Consider the following 17,051-nt stretch of genomic DNA (forward strand, 5'->3'; position numbering starts at 1 on the left):
TCTTGGCTGCCCATTTGTTTGTTTGTTTTTTCAAGATTTTATTTAAATTCAAGTTAGGTAGGGGCACCTGGATGCCTCATTAGCATACGCCACTTGGTTTCGGCTCCGGTCATGATCTCAGGGTCGTGGGATCGAGCCCTGCATGGGGCTCCCTCCTCGGTGGGGAGTCCGCTTGAGATTCTCTCGCTCCCTCTCCCTCTGCTCCCCTCCCTCAAATAAATAAATATTTAAAAAGGTAAAAAAATCATTCAAGTTAGTTAACATGTAGTGTATTATTAGTTTCAGGGCTAGAATCCAGTGATTCATCACTTGCCTACAACACCCAGTTCTCATCACAACAAGTGCCCTCCTTAATGCCCATCCCCCACTTACTCCCCCCCCCCCACCTCCCTTTGGGTGCCCGGTTTTTATCTTTCCTCTGGTCAAGCTTATTTCCCAGGTTTGTCCCAATGAGTCCAGTGGAATTTCCAAGGGGGGCTATTCGAGCGGCACACAGACCACCCGGCTTTGCCACTTGCTCTCGAGGAGGCATCTGATTTTTTTCCGAGAGCTGTGAATCACCACCGGGGTTTCAGTCCCAACAGCATGGCTTCCAAAGGGGGCACAGAAGCCCTGGACTCTGCCGCATCTTCCTCCTCCTCCCTGTCCACGTCTAAAGCACATGTTCGTGAGCAATACAGGGAGCACAACATGGGCAGTAATACGAAGGCTTTGTTAACCCCTCCTGTGTGCAGGCGGCTGGGGGTAAATAAGCATCGATCGGTCTGGCACCAGCAAAGCGACACGGGCCTCAGTATAACAAGCACTGCTTACAGTCGAGGGGAGGGTGATGTCCCCAAGGCCAGCGTATGGACGGAGCCATCGCTCAGCTACTCTTTCCAGGAGACCCCAGGTGGCTTTTAAGGAACTTGGGAGAATAAGCAACAAGCACGGGTGCAGTGAGGTGGAAAGAACATGACTGAGTTTGGCTTTTCCATTCAGTGCCCTTCTGATACTGTGCTTCTGAGACCATGCGTCACAGGGACCTGGGTGGAGCAGAGGACGTGGGGAGGGGTGGAGGGAGAAGGGGTGAGCCCCGATTGTGCTTGCTCGTCTACACTCGGCCAGAGTTACTTAAGACACACCAGAATGGAGATTTTATAAGAGTTGAGAGGTCATGTACTTTGGACCAATGCACGTTAGTTGGAACAAAAGATGCCAGGGACTCCACCTTTCTCCCCTCTGATTTTTAAGGAATGGGGTGTGCGATGCCCTGAGAACGACAAACCCGGGTCACATCTGACAATGGTCATGCCTAGTTCCAAGGGCTTCCTTTAGGACATGACTGTCCCTACTGTCCCAGACCTAACACAGCTCCAACATGGGATTAGACAGACTGCCATTGGACCACATGGTAAAGATTTTAAGTATGTTTTATGGCAAATTGTCTTAGTTTTTAAATGACTGCATAAATAGGACCATTTTACATTCAGGCGAATCTAGGTTTTGGTAGCAGATTTATCCAAAGATAAAAACATTGGAAGAGCCAACACGGGGAAACCCATGAGGAACTGTGACTCACTCGACATTTCTAGAAAATACACCGTGTGAGTACTTTCTGAAATAAAGTTAAAAAGGGGTTATCATATCAAATTATGGTCGATGAGAACTCCATAAATGAGAAAAATCAAGAAACTGAATGAAAGATGGTGTGTTTTCATTATCAAAAAAGAAATCGTCTTTTTTTTTACCAAAAAAAATTTTTTTTTTAAACTAAGTTTAAGTCCACACATCACAACGTGGACATTCCAGTGGGGTTGTTGTTTTGAAGTAGTGGATGGCTGGAGATTCATTCTTCTGGGGCTGTGGAACATTCATTCACTTGGCAAACATTTGTGTATATACTATGAGCCGGACCCTCTCTATTCACCAAGGCTATAACAGGTTCACAATAACCCTTTCCCTCAAGATGGCTAACCTTCTGGCAATATGGAAAAGCCAAGCGCCACATGGACTCAGGTATGAAGGACAGTATGCAAGGCTCTGTCAGGTGACATCCCTTGGCTGAGGCGCGTGAGGAGGCCTTGTATGGCTTACAGACTGGTTTGTAGATAGTTCCGAGGACAAGCTCCCTGTGGCAGCCTCCCTGGGTGAACCACTGAAGAAGCGTCTTTGTGTGTGTTCCGGATCTGCTGTATGGGCCAAACACCCTCACCGCACACATCATGCCCTGCGTGAGGTAGATACACTATGTGGAACTAACAACCTTGTTAAAATTTAAAACTGGTCATTTCTCAGATGTGTAGTTCATATATCAGAGCTCGGCTGCCAGAGAACTTTGGAAAAAATAGAGACTGGCAACCTTGAGCAACATCATGTTATGTCCTTAGGGTAGTAATGCCACCCTGTTCCCTACGGGCAGGCTGAGAGGAAACGGTGGTCAAGGGAGGGCTGGCTAGAGTGGGACTGGACGCAGTGCCTTCCCGTGGCCTGGCAAGGGGCTCGGGTCGCTCCCTGTTGGCTCCCATGAGAGAGGCGTGTGCTCATAATGTCTTCCCTTTGGCCACAGCCATTGTCACAAGTGGTTCCGCGCAAGGAATCGACCAGTCCCAGTGAGCGCCTTCCATTGCTTTGGTGGCCCTTCACTGGAGGCCGTCACCGCTGTAGTGCAGTGGTGATGGGCAGTGGGTCCACAATGGGCTTCAAGGCCCCGTGAAGGCTGTCATGAAGCATGAAACCTTTGGACACCGACTTCCTGTTGCAATAAATGAAAAGCCGTCACACGCGTCCAGACGGCTCTTTGGTGTTTTGAACGGTAGCTTGGTGTCCCAATTCTGATTTGGCCTCATAAGTTGAAGCTTCCCATGGGGTCCAGGTCAAGGGATGAGCAAAGCATCCCCATCCTCCCCCTACACCCCGGCTCGGGCGCCCGAGGCCCTTTGTCCCACGCTGGACCGAACTCTTCCTTCTCCTACACTCTGGTCAAGGGGCTCTACACCTTACACATTTTAGATGCTCAAAAGGAATCTCCCTCTTCATTCAACAGGTCATTTACTGCGCATGATCGGTGAATACTGGGCTGTAGAGTGTGGTCATTGTCACATCCAAGATGCCCACGGTGCTTCGGCAGGGCAGTCTCTTTTTCCCCCACAACACCCGCCCCTCTGTTGCAGTTCAAGTCCGTGCCTGCGTCCTCCTGGGAGTGGGGGTGCCTCTCATCATTTCTGTTTTATTGGCACAGATGCCCCCAGAGCTAATGTCCCATTCAATGTCTTTCTTTTGCTTTTTCTATTATAAAAACCTGCAAAAGACATGCAAGTGTGTCTCTCCATTTGACTCTTTATGAGTTCCCTCCACCCTTGACATACTTATTTGTCACACTCAATCCTGGGACCGCAGGCTAAGTGAGAAACCTCTGTGGGCAGATGGAGGCGCACCGGCCGGATTTCCCCTTGAGAACAAACTCGCAGGGAATGTGGTCAGCACATAATCTCCAGCTGCTGGTTCCTCCGGGGTCCACCTGTGCTGCAGGTCCATGTCACCCAAGGCCACTGCATCCAGGGCCTGAGAGGCAGGGGATGGAGGCCGTCTGCTCCGGGACTCCCTGCCAGGCTGGCACAGCTTCGTCAGGCTTGCTTCGCTGTCGGGTCTCCTTCTGCTCGACCCTGCTTCCTCCAACTTCCCTTCATGGGGGTTGATCCCTGATAAACATCCTGCGCCCCGAACTCCAGCTCAGTGTCTGCTTCTGGAGAAGTCACTCCGCAACAACCTTTCCACCAGTGGCTGCCAATTCCGAGAGCCCAGTTCAGGCCAGATGGGTACAGAGCACCAGGTGTCCATGAGCTAGGCAGCGTGGTGAGCATCTGTTCCAGAACCGTCTCAGAAGGCTGGAGGCAGAGGCCGTGTCTGATCTTAATGCAGTGGTTGGAGATCTTGGGCACCAAAGCAGGGGCAGACACAGCCTCCCTGCCAGGACCCACCCAAGGGCACGGGGTTTGTAAGGCTAGTTCACGGACAGGGTAGGCCAGGCCCTCCTCATGCCGTGGCTTCTGCCTGTGATGCCATCCCACCTCGCCTGCCATGGGCAGACAAACCAGCTGTTGCTTTGGAGGGCTGACCAACAATTCGCCAAATGCCAGGCCGAGTACCAGGGGATGCAGGGACAGATGGGCAAACACCACTGCAGGCAAGCTCTAAACGATGCTGTGTGACAGTCGTCGGGGCCCTGCTGATGTCTCCTTCAGAAGTGGACTGGGGGCGCCTGGGTGGCTCAGTCGGTTGGGCGTCTGCCTCCGGCTCAGGTCATGATCCCGGGGTCCTGGGATCGAGTCCCTCATTGGGCTCCCTGCTAGGCGGGGAGCCTGCTTCTCCCTCTGCCTCTGCTTCTCTCTCTCTCTCTGACTCTCATGAATAAAGAAATAAAAAGTTAAAAAAAAAAAAAAGAAGTGGGCTGGGAGGCTGAACCAGCAAAGGACAATGTCATCATCCTCACAGAACTGAGAAGGTTCCTACCTGCTCCCTCTCCTGGCGCTCCTCCCTGAACATGTACAGCCGTGGGGCCGCGAACTCTGCAGGTGTGTGTGCAGGTGCAAGAGCAGAGCCGACTCCTGGGCCACAGCACCCCTGGGCTCCCTCCCCCCCCCCGCCCCTGCCTCCGTCTTTCCTGGCTACTCCCTCACAGACCCGCCCATCTGCCCCCTGTATACCGCTGAGTGGCGCCATCGAGACCCCAGGGGACAGAAGACTCACCCAGGCAAGCCCTGCTCAAACTCCTGACCCAGAAAATCAGGAGATGTAAGAAAATCGTTATTACTGTCTTAAGCCACTGAGTTTTGGGGAATTGATTTTGTAATATATACATTTTTTGACAGAGCGTTCTTTTGGTTCATTCACAATTACACCGATGAAATGATTTTACAAACTCGCTGGTGCTCCATTCAGCTGTGTCCTTGTTACTGTCGCCACAAAACTCGGTGGTATAAAGCAGTAGCCACTTTCTCGTGCTTACCGTTTTGTGCGGCACAGGTTTGGAGACGGCTGGGCATCTGTGGCTCGGGGTCGGTCACGTGGCTGTGGTGAGACACCGGCTGGGATTGCCATCCCCCCTGAAAGCTTGATGGGGAGGTCAGGCCATGGGGCTGGCACTTGATGCTGGCGGCCATCAGGGCACCAAAGTGCGGCCTCTTCAGCCTGGGGGTGCTCATGGCACTTGGTTTCCCCCCGAGCAAGGGTCCCAGAGAACCAGGGGGGAAGTGGCAGGTCTTTTTCTGACCTGGCACTGGAAATCACAAAGCATCCCTCTGGCTGTTCTCCCTCGGTCTGAACGGTGCTGGGCTGGCCCAGAATCCTGGGGAGCAGCCACCCACCTCTTATGGGAAGGGTGTCATGTAACTTTGGGGTCAGGTGTTAAAACTGTCACAAGCTGCCGCTCTGTAAGTTAACTTGCCTTTCGACGACCCCGATCACTCCATCCCCCAACTGCCCTGCGGACTAGTACCCAGGGAGAAAAGAGCCAAAGAGGGGGAGAAGCTGTAGGTAGATGACTTTCTTAATAATCACTGCGCTCACATTTTTGAGTGATTCTTTACGGGAACCACTATGCAAGATCCTTGTTTTGTAACTAATCTCTACACCCGGCATGGGGCTCGAACTCACAACCCCGACACCGAGTGTCATCTCGGGCTCCCCTGACGGAGCCAGCCAGGCGCCCCGGCAAGGCCCTTTTGTGGTCTTATGCAGTCTCCACAGCATCCTTAGGAAGGAGTTACTGTTATGTCCCCCACTTAACAGGTGGAGAAACCGAGGCACAGAGTGACTCCGTCCCTTGCCTCAAGCCATGGCTAGGAGGTAGTGGCAGCAGGAATGCATTCGTGGTTTTCTGATACTAGAATCTGACCTCTTAGATGCTCTGCTATACTTTCTCCCCCATTGGAGGGCAGGCACTTTCGTTCCAGGGGTCATTTCACACCTTGGAATCCAGGTGTGGCTCTCCTCCCGCAAAGGCCCTGAGTTCAGGAGGGCGGGGTGGCCGTGGCCGGGCTGGCCCCTGCGCAGGGGAGCAGGAGTCCTGCCTAGGCTTCAGCTTCCGCCTGGGCCCTCCCCTCCTGGCTTCACGTGGTCACGCGTACTGTTGAGTAGTTGACCCTTCGGGTGAATGTAGAGAGAGATTGACAATGCTGTAATGACTCGAGCTCATAGGAACTGAGCATTTGGTTGTTTATTGGGAAATTGAGACAGCCATGAGCTGATGTGAATTTGTTTTCAAATATTAAAGATTTTATTTATTTGTCAGAGAGCACAAGCAGGGGGAGCGGCAGGCCGAGGGAGAAGCAGACTCCTCGCTGAGCAGGGAGCCCGATGCGGGGCTCGATCCCAGGACCCTGGGATCATGACCTGAGCCGAATGAAGGCAGATGCTTAACCGACTGAGCCACCCAGGTGCCTTTGTTTTCAAATTTTAAAAGTTAAACTGGTGTGTAATAAAAATAATTCTATGGTATAGAAGGATATACCCGGGCACCACCTCCAAAGCCCGGACAGATGCCCCAGGCCCATTTCCAGGGGCAGCCACTGTGAAGTTTCCGGTGTCCTCACCCAGGAACATGTACGACAGTAGTCCACTGCCCCGTCTTCTAGGGGGCGGGTGTGAGCTCCTTCCTGCCACGCCCTGTGACAACATCTTCCTCGCTGTTGCTGTCACAGACCACGCGTCCGCGGAGAGTCTCGAGTGTGGCGTGGTGTACGTGGATGGGCGTGTCTGGAGGAGAAGAAAAGTGTTTTCCTGGGGGCGGTGCGACCAGGGAGGAAGGGAAGGTACAAGAAGGACAGATCGTCAGGCTCTGAGGCGGTCTCTGCCCTCTGTGGTCCCCGTATCGCTCACCGAGCCATCGAGCGCGGTCTCTCTTCCCATGGCTGGCCTCGATGCTTGCTCTGGCCGACAGCCTACAGTCCAAGTGACAGTTCTGAGAGAGCACGAAGCTGTGCACGTGCATTTGCTGTTCTGGAAACCCGCCCAGCACTCACCTGAACCGGCCTGGGCCATCCTGCCGGGTGGCGGGGAGACCATGAGGAGCAGGGCACAGTCACCTGGCCGAGGCCATCGTAGGCTGGCCGGCCCCCACCCCCCACCCCTCCTGGACCAACCAACTGACCACAGATGTGAGAGCAAGCCCCGCCACGACCAGCCGAGAGCCGGCCGACTGTCAGACATGCGAGAGCTCGGATGAGGTGCTGCTGACCTCAGTGATCTGGCCACTGGTTTTGAGGTGGCTTCTTAGGCAGTATCATCGTGACAGTGAATAACCCACACAGCCCTTTGTGTGGAGGATGACGCACAGTAAGGGTGTGAAGGTCAAGAGGTTTTTTTTTTTTTTTTTTTTTTAAATCACTGGATAGGGGCGCCTGGGTGGCTCAGGCATTAAGCGGCTGCCTTCCGCTCAGGTCATGATCCCAGGGTCCTGGGATCGAGCCCCGCCATCGGGCTCCCTGCTTGGCGGGAAGCCTGCTTCTCCCTCTCCCGCTCCCCCTGCTTGTGTTCCCTCTCTCGCTGTCTCTCTCTGACAGATGAATAAATAAAATCTCAAAAAAAATAAATATCACTGGATAATCTACATTCTGGTAAAATGAAGCCGGTTGAGAGAAAACCGCTCCCACAGCTGTCTCCGCACGGTGCAGTAGGAGTAACAAGCTCTATAAATGGTTCAGCCTTACCGGCTTGCCTGGGTCTCGGGCTGACTTATGGCGAGAGCCTGTGAGATTGATTATGTTTGCTACCGACTGTTATTAACAAACTGGTGCTGTGATGAGCCAATCTGCCTCTTTTTTTTGCATAAAGACCTGCCAGAACCCAAAGTTCCTTAAGTTCCTTAACTTTTTTTTTGTCTCATGTACTCCTTTGGCATCAGATAAAGCCTACTGTCCTCCTTCTCAGAATGTTGTAAAACGAACAAAATAAAATATATAGGATTACAAAGAAAACCTCAGTTGAGATACAATTCTCTAAAAATTAGAACAAATGCATGAATTAGTCATATACGTGCCTTTTTATTATTAATGCATTACGTAGGATCTACCAGCAGGTCTAATGACAATCTTCACTTCAGAGTGGTGATGGCATTTTGAGAGTCATAACTGTTGTGTCATATGAAACTGTCCTTTTCCTTGGTGACAAAGTCACAGGTCTTGCCGACATATGCTAGCGTGGCATGGTCTTTATATTCATCATGGAGGGAAGATCTAAATTTTAGTTCGAAGTTGGGGGAAAGATTCCATTTCCCCCCCCCCCCGCCAGCCCCCGTCCACGTTCATGGACCTTCTGAATTCTGGGGATGGACCAGGCGAGGAGCCCATGGTTGACCTGATCTCCTCCAACACGTATCCATCAGTACCCAACTCATTTCTTCCTGTAATCCTTACGTTTTGGACAGGAGTGGGACCACTTTGGATTTGGGGAAGGGAATGTTTTTCCATTTAGAGATGATCTGCCAGTTGGCAGCATGTCCTCGAAGACAAACACAAGAAGCCGTAAACGAAACGGTGGTCATGGAAAGATCTGACCTGCAGAACAATTTCCTTCCAGGTGTATGTGGAGAAGTAGCTTCTTCTCCAAGATCGAAATCTCCACCTCTTCCTCCCCGCCCAGTGCTTGGGCCAGTGGGCTGAGGGAGAAGTCCTGGTTCCATGATTTAAGGGTCACTGGTGGAAATAAATCTGGGGACGGATCCACGAGCTCGGTTTACCGCTTTCCTCAAGTTCTAACCGAAGCGGTGACGCAGCAGCGACCTTCAAGGACCTGCTCGGTGACTTGTGAGGGAAGTGGCCTGATGAACCAGACTTGGTAGGGGTGTGAATGTGTGATCCTCTGAGAACACCCTGCAGTTCTGGGGCGGGGGTCCTAGCTGGTGAAGGGCTGTCTCTGCGAAGACCTTTGGCCCCACACAGGGACCCGTGTCTTGTGCAGAGGCCTCGTGGTGGGGGGTGACTGTGGCTGTTGCCCCACCTCAGGGCCCTTCTGTGAGAGCATGAGAAGTCCCGAGGCCAACCCCGAGCCAGAGGGACAGACCGACGACCTTGTCCATGTCTGCAGCTACCGCCTTCTGTGTGTGGCAAACCGTCCAGGTCTTGCTTCCACTAAAATGCTGCCTCCGCCGGATGTGGTGGTTGGCTACCATTTTCCCCACGGTGCCTTTCCTCCGATGAGAAAGGGGACTTCTGCTAACCCAGACTCCGGGCCGGCGCTCCCTGAGGCCTCCGGGAAGGCCCCTCCCACGCATCCCTCTTTCTTCCCCGCCTCTATGCTCTCCTGTTCTCTGTCCCCCGCACCCCTCCCTCACCCCCTTCCTTCCTCTCTGGGGACAAGACAGAGCCTGCCCCACTGACCTGGCCCACAGCAGTTCCGGCCTCCCCAGGAAGGTTCCTTCTCTCCTCGACGCTTCCTCAGAGGCCTCCTTGGGAGCTTCTAGAAAGCTGGGGATGCCCCCCGCCACCCTGACCTGACATCGCCTTCTCTTTGATGATTCTAGGGAGCCTCAGGCCCAAAGCCAAGTGCGGCCCAGCACTGAGGCCTTCCTTTCGGTGAGGACGCTCACGTGTGTCAGGTTTGGCGACGCCTGGCTCCCTTTGTTCATTTTTGAGCTAAGAAGACAGTTGATTCCGGGCTTTGGGTGGGGCAGCCGTGTCAGAGACAACTGCAGTCCATCCGTGCCAGGAGGTGTGAGGAAGCCACACCAGGCCCCCTCCTCCTCCAGCGCGCGAGATTGGGGGATGGACGGGGGACAGACATCAAAGGCCAGAGCTTGGTGATCACACTCGTGCTCGGGTTCACCGTCCTCCAGAAACCACAGGTGTGGGAAACGGAGAAGGCTGACCTTTCTGTCAACCCTAACCCACTCTGAATGGCTTTCATAATAGCTATGCTCTCCTCCTGGTTTCCGATGGCTCCAGCTTCAACTGCTCTCTCTCTCAAAAAAAAAAAAAAAAAAAAAAAGCCCATTTGCTCATCTTGGGTGACAGGTTTCACCCATCTCTTTGCTTTGCAGAGAGCTGTGTGGGTGGCAAGCTCCTCTCACCAGATTTTTCCCACGCATCTTCAAACCGAAAGGGCTGACCTGCCGAGAGTTTCCTTTTGAGTCCCCTGGGGAACCTCTACATCCTCCAGCCCCACCAGGCAGCGTGGCCAGGAGAGGCAGGGCACCCCCCAGTGGCCTTGGAGCCTGCAGACACTAGGCTGGGCCCGGATTCTGGAGAGCCCGGAGCAGACTTCGGGCATCTGGCGTTACTCCGTGGTTTAGCGAGCGGGGTGGGGTGTGATGGGGACTTTGACACAGAGGCCCCCAGATCCCAGCCTCCGGTGCAGCATACTCAGCCGCGTGGGTCTCCATTGGTTCTCATTCCAGCCCCCAGCCCATGTGGCTGCCAAGTCTCTGGAGGGACCCTTCTGTTACTAAGGAACTCCCGCTGCATTGTTCTGGGCGCTTGGATAAACCAATCTTCCGTTACTTCAACCTGCTCATCAGACAGTAAGAGGCTCGACTTGAGGGCATCATTAGTACAAGAGGTGGGTACGGAGTGCGGCAGGATGGAGAGACCAGCTCACCTCCATCCTGCCCGCACCTTCCTCTGCAGGCTCGCCCTTTGTCCTCTGCCATGAGAGTTTCAGGAGCTTCTGTGCCGGGCCAAGTTGGCCAACGGCATTGCTGATGGCCTTACAGCTGACCCAGCATGGGGACCGACCGGTATCCTCACCGATTCCATGACTGTTGAGCACTTCTGTGTCTGGCGTGGTGCTCGACGCTGTGGGGGCGAGGGAAGGGAGGGAGATGAAGGAAACACGGTCCTTGCTCTCGAGGGAGAGTGTGGCTATGGGTACAGAACGTGTAACTTATTTCTGCATAACTGATTCAAGAAGAGGCCACATGAGAATCTGAGGACAGGGGGACGGCTGGAGGAGGAAGGAAGGGAGATGGAGGGAAGGGGGGCTGGGGATGTTCTGTGGGGCTCGAGGCACTCGAGGGAAGGAACATCATCTCTGGATGTGGGGTGTGGTGTGAGTGTGGACGGACTGTCCAGCCGGAGTCCAATCTGGCCGGTCCAGGAGCGAGGGTCCTGCCCCTCCCGGTCTATGTCTGGTCTCTGCTGATCCAGCATGAGTAGCTAAGTGGCAGTGGGAATGTGACTCCTTCCTCTGCCTGCTGTCTTGGCTTGGTGGTCTTGCCCCATTTTGTACCACAGGTTGACTGATGGTGGTTTTGGGGCATCCGTGACCTTCCCCCTGACCTCACTGTTCTGGTAGGTCAGCAGCGTGCTCTTTGCTCACAGTGCTCTGTGAGTAGCCCAGGAGGGCCAGGCAGCTCATGTGGTGGAGGGCAGTGGGTTGGAATTTTATACCTTGGCTCCTTCAGGTCTGAACACCGACCTTGGGGTAGACGGGGAAGTATCCAGATCCCAAGCCACATGGGCAACCTTGAGCCCTTCTAAGAAGCCAGAGTACAAGCTGATGCTCTATCTCCAGGCAGGGCAACTCAACTCCAAGTCTGGTCCAGGTAACTTTTTTTTAATAAAGAGATTTTATTTATTTTTTTGACTGGGGAGGGGGGGGGAGCAGGGAGGGAGAGAGGGAGAGAACGAGCAGGGGGAGGGGCAGGCAGAGGCACAGGGAGAAGCAGGCCTCCCGCGGAGCAGGAAGCCCCCGATGCGGGGCTCGATCCCAGGACTCTGGGACCATGACCTGAGCCGAAGGCAGACGCTTAACCGACTGAGCCACCCAGGCGCCCCGGGTCTGGGTCACTTTATCAACGGGCCTTATGTCCCAGTGGAACGAAAGACAATGCTACTTCCAATGTCATAGTGTTTGCTTTATTTAAATCCTGAGGTTAAAAATAAAACTGTTCCAAATAGTGCAGCAGATGCTACAGAGGAGTATGTTTTGGGATACAAAAGTTTCTCACCCCTATTGCGCAGGGGGTGGGGGGGGTGTTGGCATTTGATGTGCTTCTGGGTAATTCTTTGGCAGATAAGAATGCAATGGGTCCCCAGACCCACTATCCCATAAGGCCTCGAGAATTGAGGATTCGTCAATGAAAGTGCAATTCAGATCCGGAAGCCGCCCAGTGGAGGCGTGCGGGTTGCTCTGCAGCCCCCAGAGGCAGGAGCGTCCCTGGATAACACTCATCACGAGGTTCTAACGAAGCCTGTTCGTCGGCCATGTCTCCTGAAATCTAAAGATAGACTTTATTCTTTTAAAAAAGCGATTACGAAGGAAAAGGCGTTATTAATTCAGTCTTTCCCGTCTCCTTGGAAGAATCGCAACGCAATGAAAAAAACTTCTCCAGGTTTCCACTAAGAAGTACCTTTCGCTAAGTGTTTTGTAAACATGGCTGGCTGGCTCACGGGTGTCTGCAAGGCGACCCCTGGTTCTCCGAATCACCGACGGCTTCTGCTTTCACTCTCAACCCCTCGGAGCCAGGGATAGGGGCTCTCACGTGTAGTTACGAAGGTGGACTTTAAGAAATGAAACTCCTAAAAAAAACCTTAAAAGTCAGTGGCCATCTAACGAGTATCCCATAGAGCACAGACTCTGAGATACCACCTCCAAATGGGGATTTCCTTTCATTTGAGTCTAGAGGGGCTTACCCACCCAAGGAGTGGAGAACTGGAACATTTCAGAACAACCATCCCCTTGATTTTTCCATTACGTTACGTGGCTTTTCCTTTTCTACTTTTCAAACCCGGTAGGGTTTTTCAGTTCCAGATTCCTTCTTGATCCAGTTGACCTGGAGTCCAGAGGGCTCCAGCCACGAGCGCACTTACAGAGGCCACGCTTTATTGTGACGCCCGCCCTTCCTCGCTGCTGGTGAGTGTGTCTGAGGGGCCACGTTCTCGGGCAAGGTTGATTAGTGGCTTCTGAGGCAGAGGTGAACAAGGCAGCGGGATGAGTGCTAGAAAGTGAGCGGCTGTTATTCAGAGAGCTGGGCCATCTGGGGGCTGCCGGATTTTTGCTTTGTTGTTTTGTTTTGTGTTGAATAGTGATCTGGGGTCCCATTGATGATTTCTAGTGTAATTCAGTCTACTGGCTGGGGCTACTGCCTTCAATAGTTGCTCTTCATTGTCATCTGCATTTTTTTTAAAAAGTACCCCAACCCCAAAAACCTCAGTAAAGTCAGGAACCTGTTCAAAATAAGAATAAAGCTGTTCATACAAGCCACGCTGAAATAGGCCACCATGTTCTCTAGTTGCATAATGCACAGCAAACTCGAGCTCACACGGCAAAGTAACAAAGGAAAAAGAGTCTGTCCAGCATGAAAATAAATAGGCTGCGGAGTCAGGATGTGGCCGCTGGGGGAGCGGGCAGTCCTCTGAATGTAGTCAATGTTCCAGGGGGTACACACCACAAGGGGCCTCTGCTCTCCGGGAGGAGTGGCTCTGGGCTGGCTTTGCAAGAGCCCAGTGGTTTTTAAGCTGTAGTTGGTTTCCTGCCGGGCTGAGTGACAGAGATTCACCAGGGGGCTTGGATGGAATGTTCCAGGCCTTTTGGAGCAAACATAGGAGCTGTTAGCTGCACAGGATGGTGGCGACACCATCAGCTGGCCGTCTCCATGGCATCCTGGGAGAGCACTCAAAACAAGACTCCAGACTGCTTTGGGTTCTCTTTTGTTAGTTTCTTTCTTGTGGTAAACCACCCATCCCGATTACCCTTTCCAGAGGAGAGGGTGGGCTCAAAGGCAGGATAATTTGCTCTGGAACAATCCTCAGGCTGTGTGGCACCCCTGTGAGGACAAGCGTGAGGCTAGGGAGAGTCTCTGGGAGCCTGGCTGCTTTTTGCCTTGGTGTTGAGCACAGTCAAGGCCTTGGCCACTGGGAGACGCCAGGGACCCTGCCGGCTTTCTGCCAGAGGCGGCTGGCTGCTCTGAGGAAAGAGCGCAAGAGGTTCAGCTTCTCTCTGCGTTAATCCCTCGGGAAGGTTCCGTTCACCACCCCCTCCCCTGCCCTGCCTGAACTGACTGCAAGTGGCCAAGTCCCCTATTTGAGTGGAAGCTCTGAGCCCCCTCCCCCCTGCCCCACGGGTCCTCTCTGCTGGGTGGTGGCTGTGGGGTCTGCGCTGGACCCGGCCTGGGGGCTCTGACGGGTCCTTGAGCTCTCAACGCCAGCCCAGCCAGGCCTGTGCGTGACGGAATGAAGCTCCCGTGTGGTGGGACTTGACCGGTCACAAGGCCAGCTGGGGGACAGGCTGGGCCCTGTGCTCAGATCCCCAGACACCCTGCCCGGCGCTCTCCCTCATCCCTGGCCAAAGCGGGCCCCGTCATCAGATGGCCTGCTCACCTGTGAAGTGTCTGAGCCCTGACTTCAGGCTCCGGCCTCTGTGAACAAGGCCCCAAGAGGCCATCAAAGGTGAGCTCCCTACAGTGGGAGGAGAAAAGGACCACAGACAACAGGAAGACCATCTTCTCCTTGGCCAGGGAAGGGAAACAGGATTCACTGGCCCCAAGGGGAGATGGCTCCTGGCTGTCACGTGTAGGCTGAGCCACAGGAAGTGGGCAAAGGGGTGCCAGGGAACAGACTGGTGGGGAGAGGGGACCGAGAAGTGAACTCAAAGCCGATTCATGAATTATGCCTGTTACACCTGAGTTACCAAAGACTTTTGTTAAGAAGGCCCTGATTTTGGAAAGTGGTTCTTACCCTGATTATGATCATTAGTAAACACGTCTGCGGATGAGGCAGAAGCTCATATTTATACAAACAGAGACAGCCGAGCAGTGAGTCCTAAGGGCCAACGCACAGTGCTGCTTAGTGGTTCCAGCATCGCCATCTGCACAGACAGCCACTGCAGGACGCGTCCTCCGTGTGCTGGCTTCGGTTTTCCCGGGCATCTGCAGTTCTGATTTCTAGGCTGGTGCTTTCAACTACTGGGGGGCCTGCCTGAGTGAAGGGCTTTGCATGAGGACAGAACTTCCCAGACAGAAGGGCCTGGAGGAAAGTGCAGCTAGAGGTCCCTCCAAAATTGCTGCTTTGGAGCAGCCCTAAATTTACTGGGATAGGAAGGGACAGAGGCCTGATGGGAAGAGGCTGGTTGGGGCTTCAGGAGGCCCCCCCCCCATCCCCACCCGGGATGCCCTGACTCTCACGATGGCCCTGTGGCCTCCTTTTCCTGGCCTCGCGGCCTGAGGACCTCCCAGGGTCTGGCCAGGACATCCCGGCTCATGGTCACCCAGGATGCCTGGCCCCTGCTGTGCAGAGTGGGGCATTTCTCTCCTGGGGCAGAAGCTGGGGTCACTGGCTCTGGCCTGTGGAGCTCTCCACAGAGGCTAAGAGTGACGGTGCGTGGTGCTGAGCATGCAGTGCTCCCGACGACGCGGCTTCGAGGGGCGGCCGGAGGCCCGTCTCCCAGTTCCACACCAGGTCACGTTCGCAGCGGCTGCCCTTTTTTTTTTTTTTTTTTTTTTTTTTTTTTAGTGCTTTATGTGACAGGTGAGCAAGAGTAGTGTTTCCTGTGGATAAAGTGAAGCTATTAGAATCTAGAATCCAGGTGCTTGAGGCTAGGGGAAGTCACTTCCATCGTAGATCACAGGCCTGTCAACCGTCAAGTGATAAAACACTTTCTTGGAGACAAACCTGAGGAAACAGAAGTGGGAAAGGAGGCTGTCACTGGGAGTGCCGAAAGCCAGAGGGCAGCGGCGGTGGCTGGGGGGCCTCCTTGGGGGGGGGAGGGCTGGTGGCAGAGCCTTCTGTGGGGGCAGGGGCCCGGGCCCCTCACCCCGTTTCCTGTCTGCCCAGCAGAGCTCCCCCAGGCAGGGGTCGGGGGGTCCTGGGACGTCAGCACGGACTTCCCTGGGGCTTGCTACACAAACACACGAACACCTGCTTTGAAGCTGCTGGGGGATGTGGGGGCTGCCGGGGGGCAGCACAGGGAGTGGACCCTGAGAAGAGGTTTCTGGAGGAGGCGAGTATGGATTTCAGCCCCGCTGGGCACCGAAAGCCATTTTGCCACCCATGGTTTAGAGATCTCTGGCACGCGGTAAGGCAGGGTGGGTCACAGCACCGTGGTGGCCTCCAGTGGGAACTAGGGGCCTGCTCGGGGCATGGGACCGTGTTCTGCCCTCGGCCTCTCTGATAACCCACCGGGAGTCTCAGTGAGGTGGTGACAGTGCTCACTGCCTCTGCAGAGACGGGGCTCAGGGGCATTTAGAACTTGGAGGGCAGCTCTCTGGAATATGCTGGGCCTGTGCCCCATGACTCCAGCTAATTCAAAGTATGTTTGTGCTCATGGGGGCGTGCAGGGGAGGGGCAGGAGAGGGGGAGAGTGGGAAGCTCCTCCTCTTAGCCCCTCCTTTAGTGGACGTGCTTGGCCACAATCCCTGGGCGCTCAAGGCTGGGAGGTGCTGAGGGGGTGGCACAGCTCTCCCCTAGAGTATTCTCGCTAGTTATTCCGCCAAAAGTCAAGTGGGCTGGGAAGGGTCCCCGTATGGGGGGATGTGGCTGCTAGCTCAGGGCCCCACTCAGGGAGGAAGTGGCTGGGTGCTGGTCAGGCCGGTCTCCTAAAAAGGCGGCCCCAACAAAGGGCTTATGCTGAAGCGAGAAGACACCAAAGGGATGGGTCCCAGCAACCTTAACCGCCCGTCTCGTGTCTCCATGAAGTGGGGGCCCAGGCTCATGGCAGATGCTCAACCCATGTGTTCCTCTCCCAGCTTCCTTCCTTGGCTGCCCCTCCAGCCTGTCTCCCTATATTCCCAACTTCCTGCCCCCCCAGCCCTTCATTCCTGCACCTGTATTTGGTGCTTTGATGCTGTGCTTCCCCGACACAGTACACACTGCTCCCGCTGCCATGACAAGAAGGCCCAGGGGCTCCCTCTCACAGCTCTAGTCCTGGCCTTCATTTCTTGCTTGTCCATCCACCCATCCACCCATCCACCCATGCACCCATGCATCCATCCACCCATGCATCCATCCTTCCATCCATCCATGCATCCATCCATCCACCCATGCATCCATCCTTCCATCCATCCATGCATCCACCCATCCATCCATCCATGTATCCATCCATGTATCCAACCATCCATCCATCCATCCATCCACCCATGC

At 54.3% G+C, this 17,051-nt stretch overlaps 1 protein-coding gene across 6 annotated transcripts in view; it reads right to left on the reverse strand.

The window, feature by feature from the left end:
* Positions 1-11,809: 11,809 nt before the first annotated feature.
* FYCO1 (FYVE and coiled-coil domain autophagy adaptor 1) overlaps positions 11,810-17,051 on the reverse strand; it is a 73,410-nt gene continuing 68,168 nt past the window's right edge. For 3 of the 6 annotated variants that reach the window (XM_025885582.2, XM_025885581.2, XM_073901064.1), the window contains one exon: positions 11,810-15,584. In XM_025885582.2, the coding sequence (XP_025741367.2) occupies positions 15,509-15,584 (76 nt within the window). In that variant the 3' untranslated portion in view covers positions 11,810-15,508. The remainder of the gene's footprint in view (positions 15,585-17,051) is intronic. The other 3 variants (XR_012380866.1, XR_012380865.1, XM_073901065.1) reach the window with 3 other exon arrangements.

The sequence above is a fragment of the Callorhinus ursinus genome, unplaced genomic scaffold (assembly GCF_003265705.2).
Source record: "Callorhinus ursinus isolate GAN/ISIS: 27379988/994484 unplaced genomic scaffold, GSC_fseal_2.0 scaffold15, whole genome shotgun sequence".
Classification (NCBI taxonomy): Eukaryota; Metazoa; Chordata; class Mammalia; order Carnivora; family Otariidae; genus Callorhinus; species Callorhinus ursinus.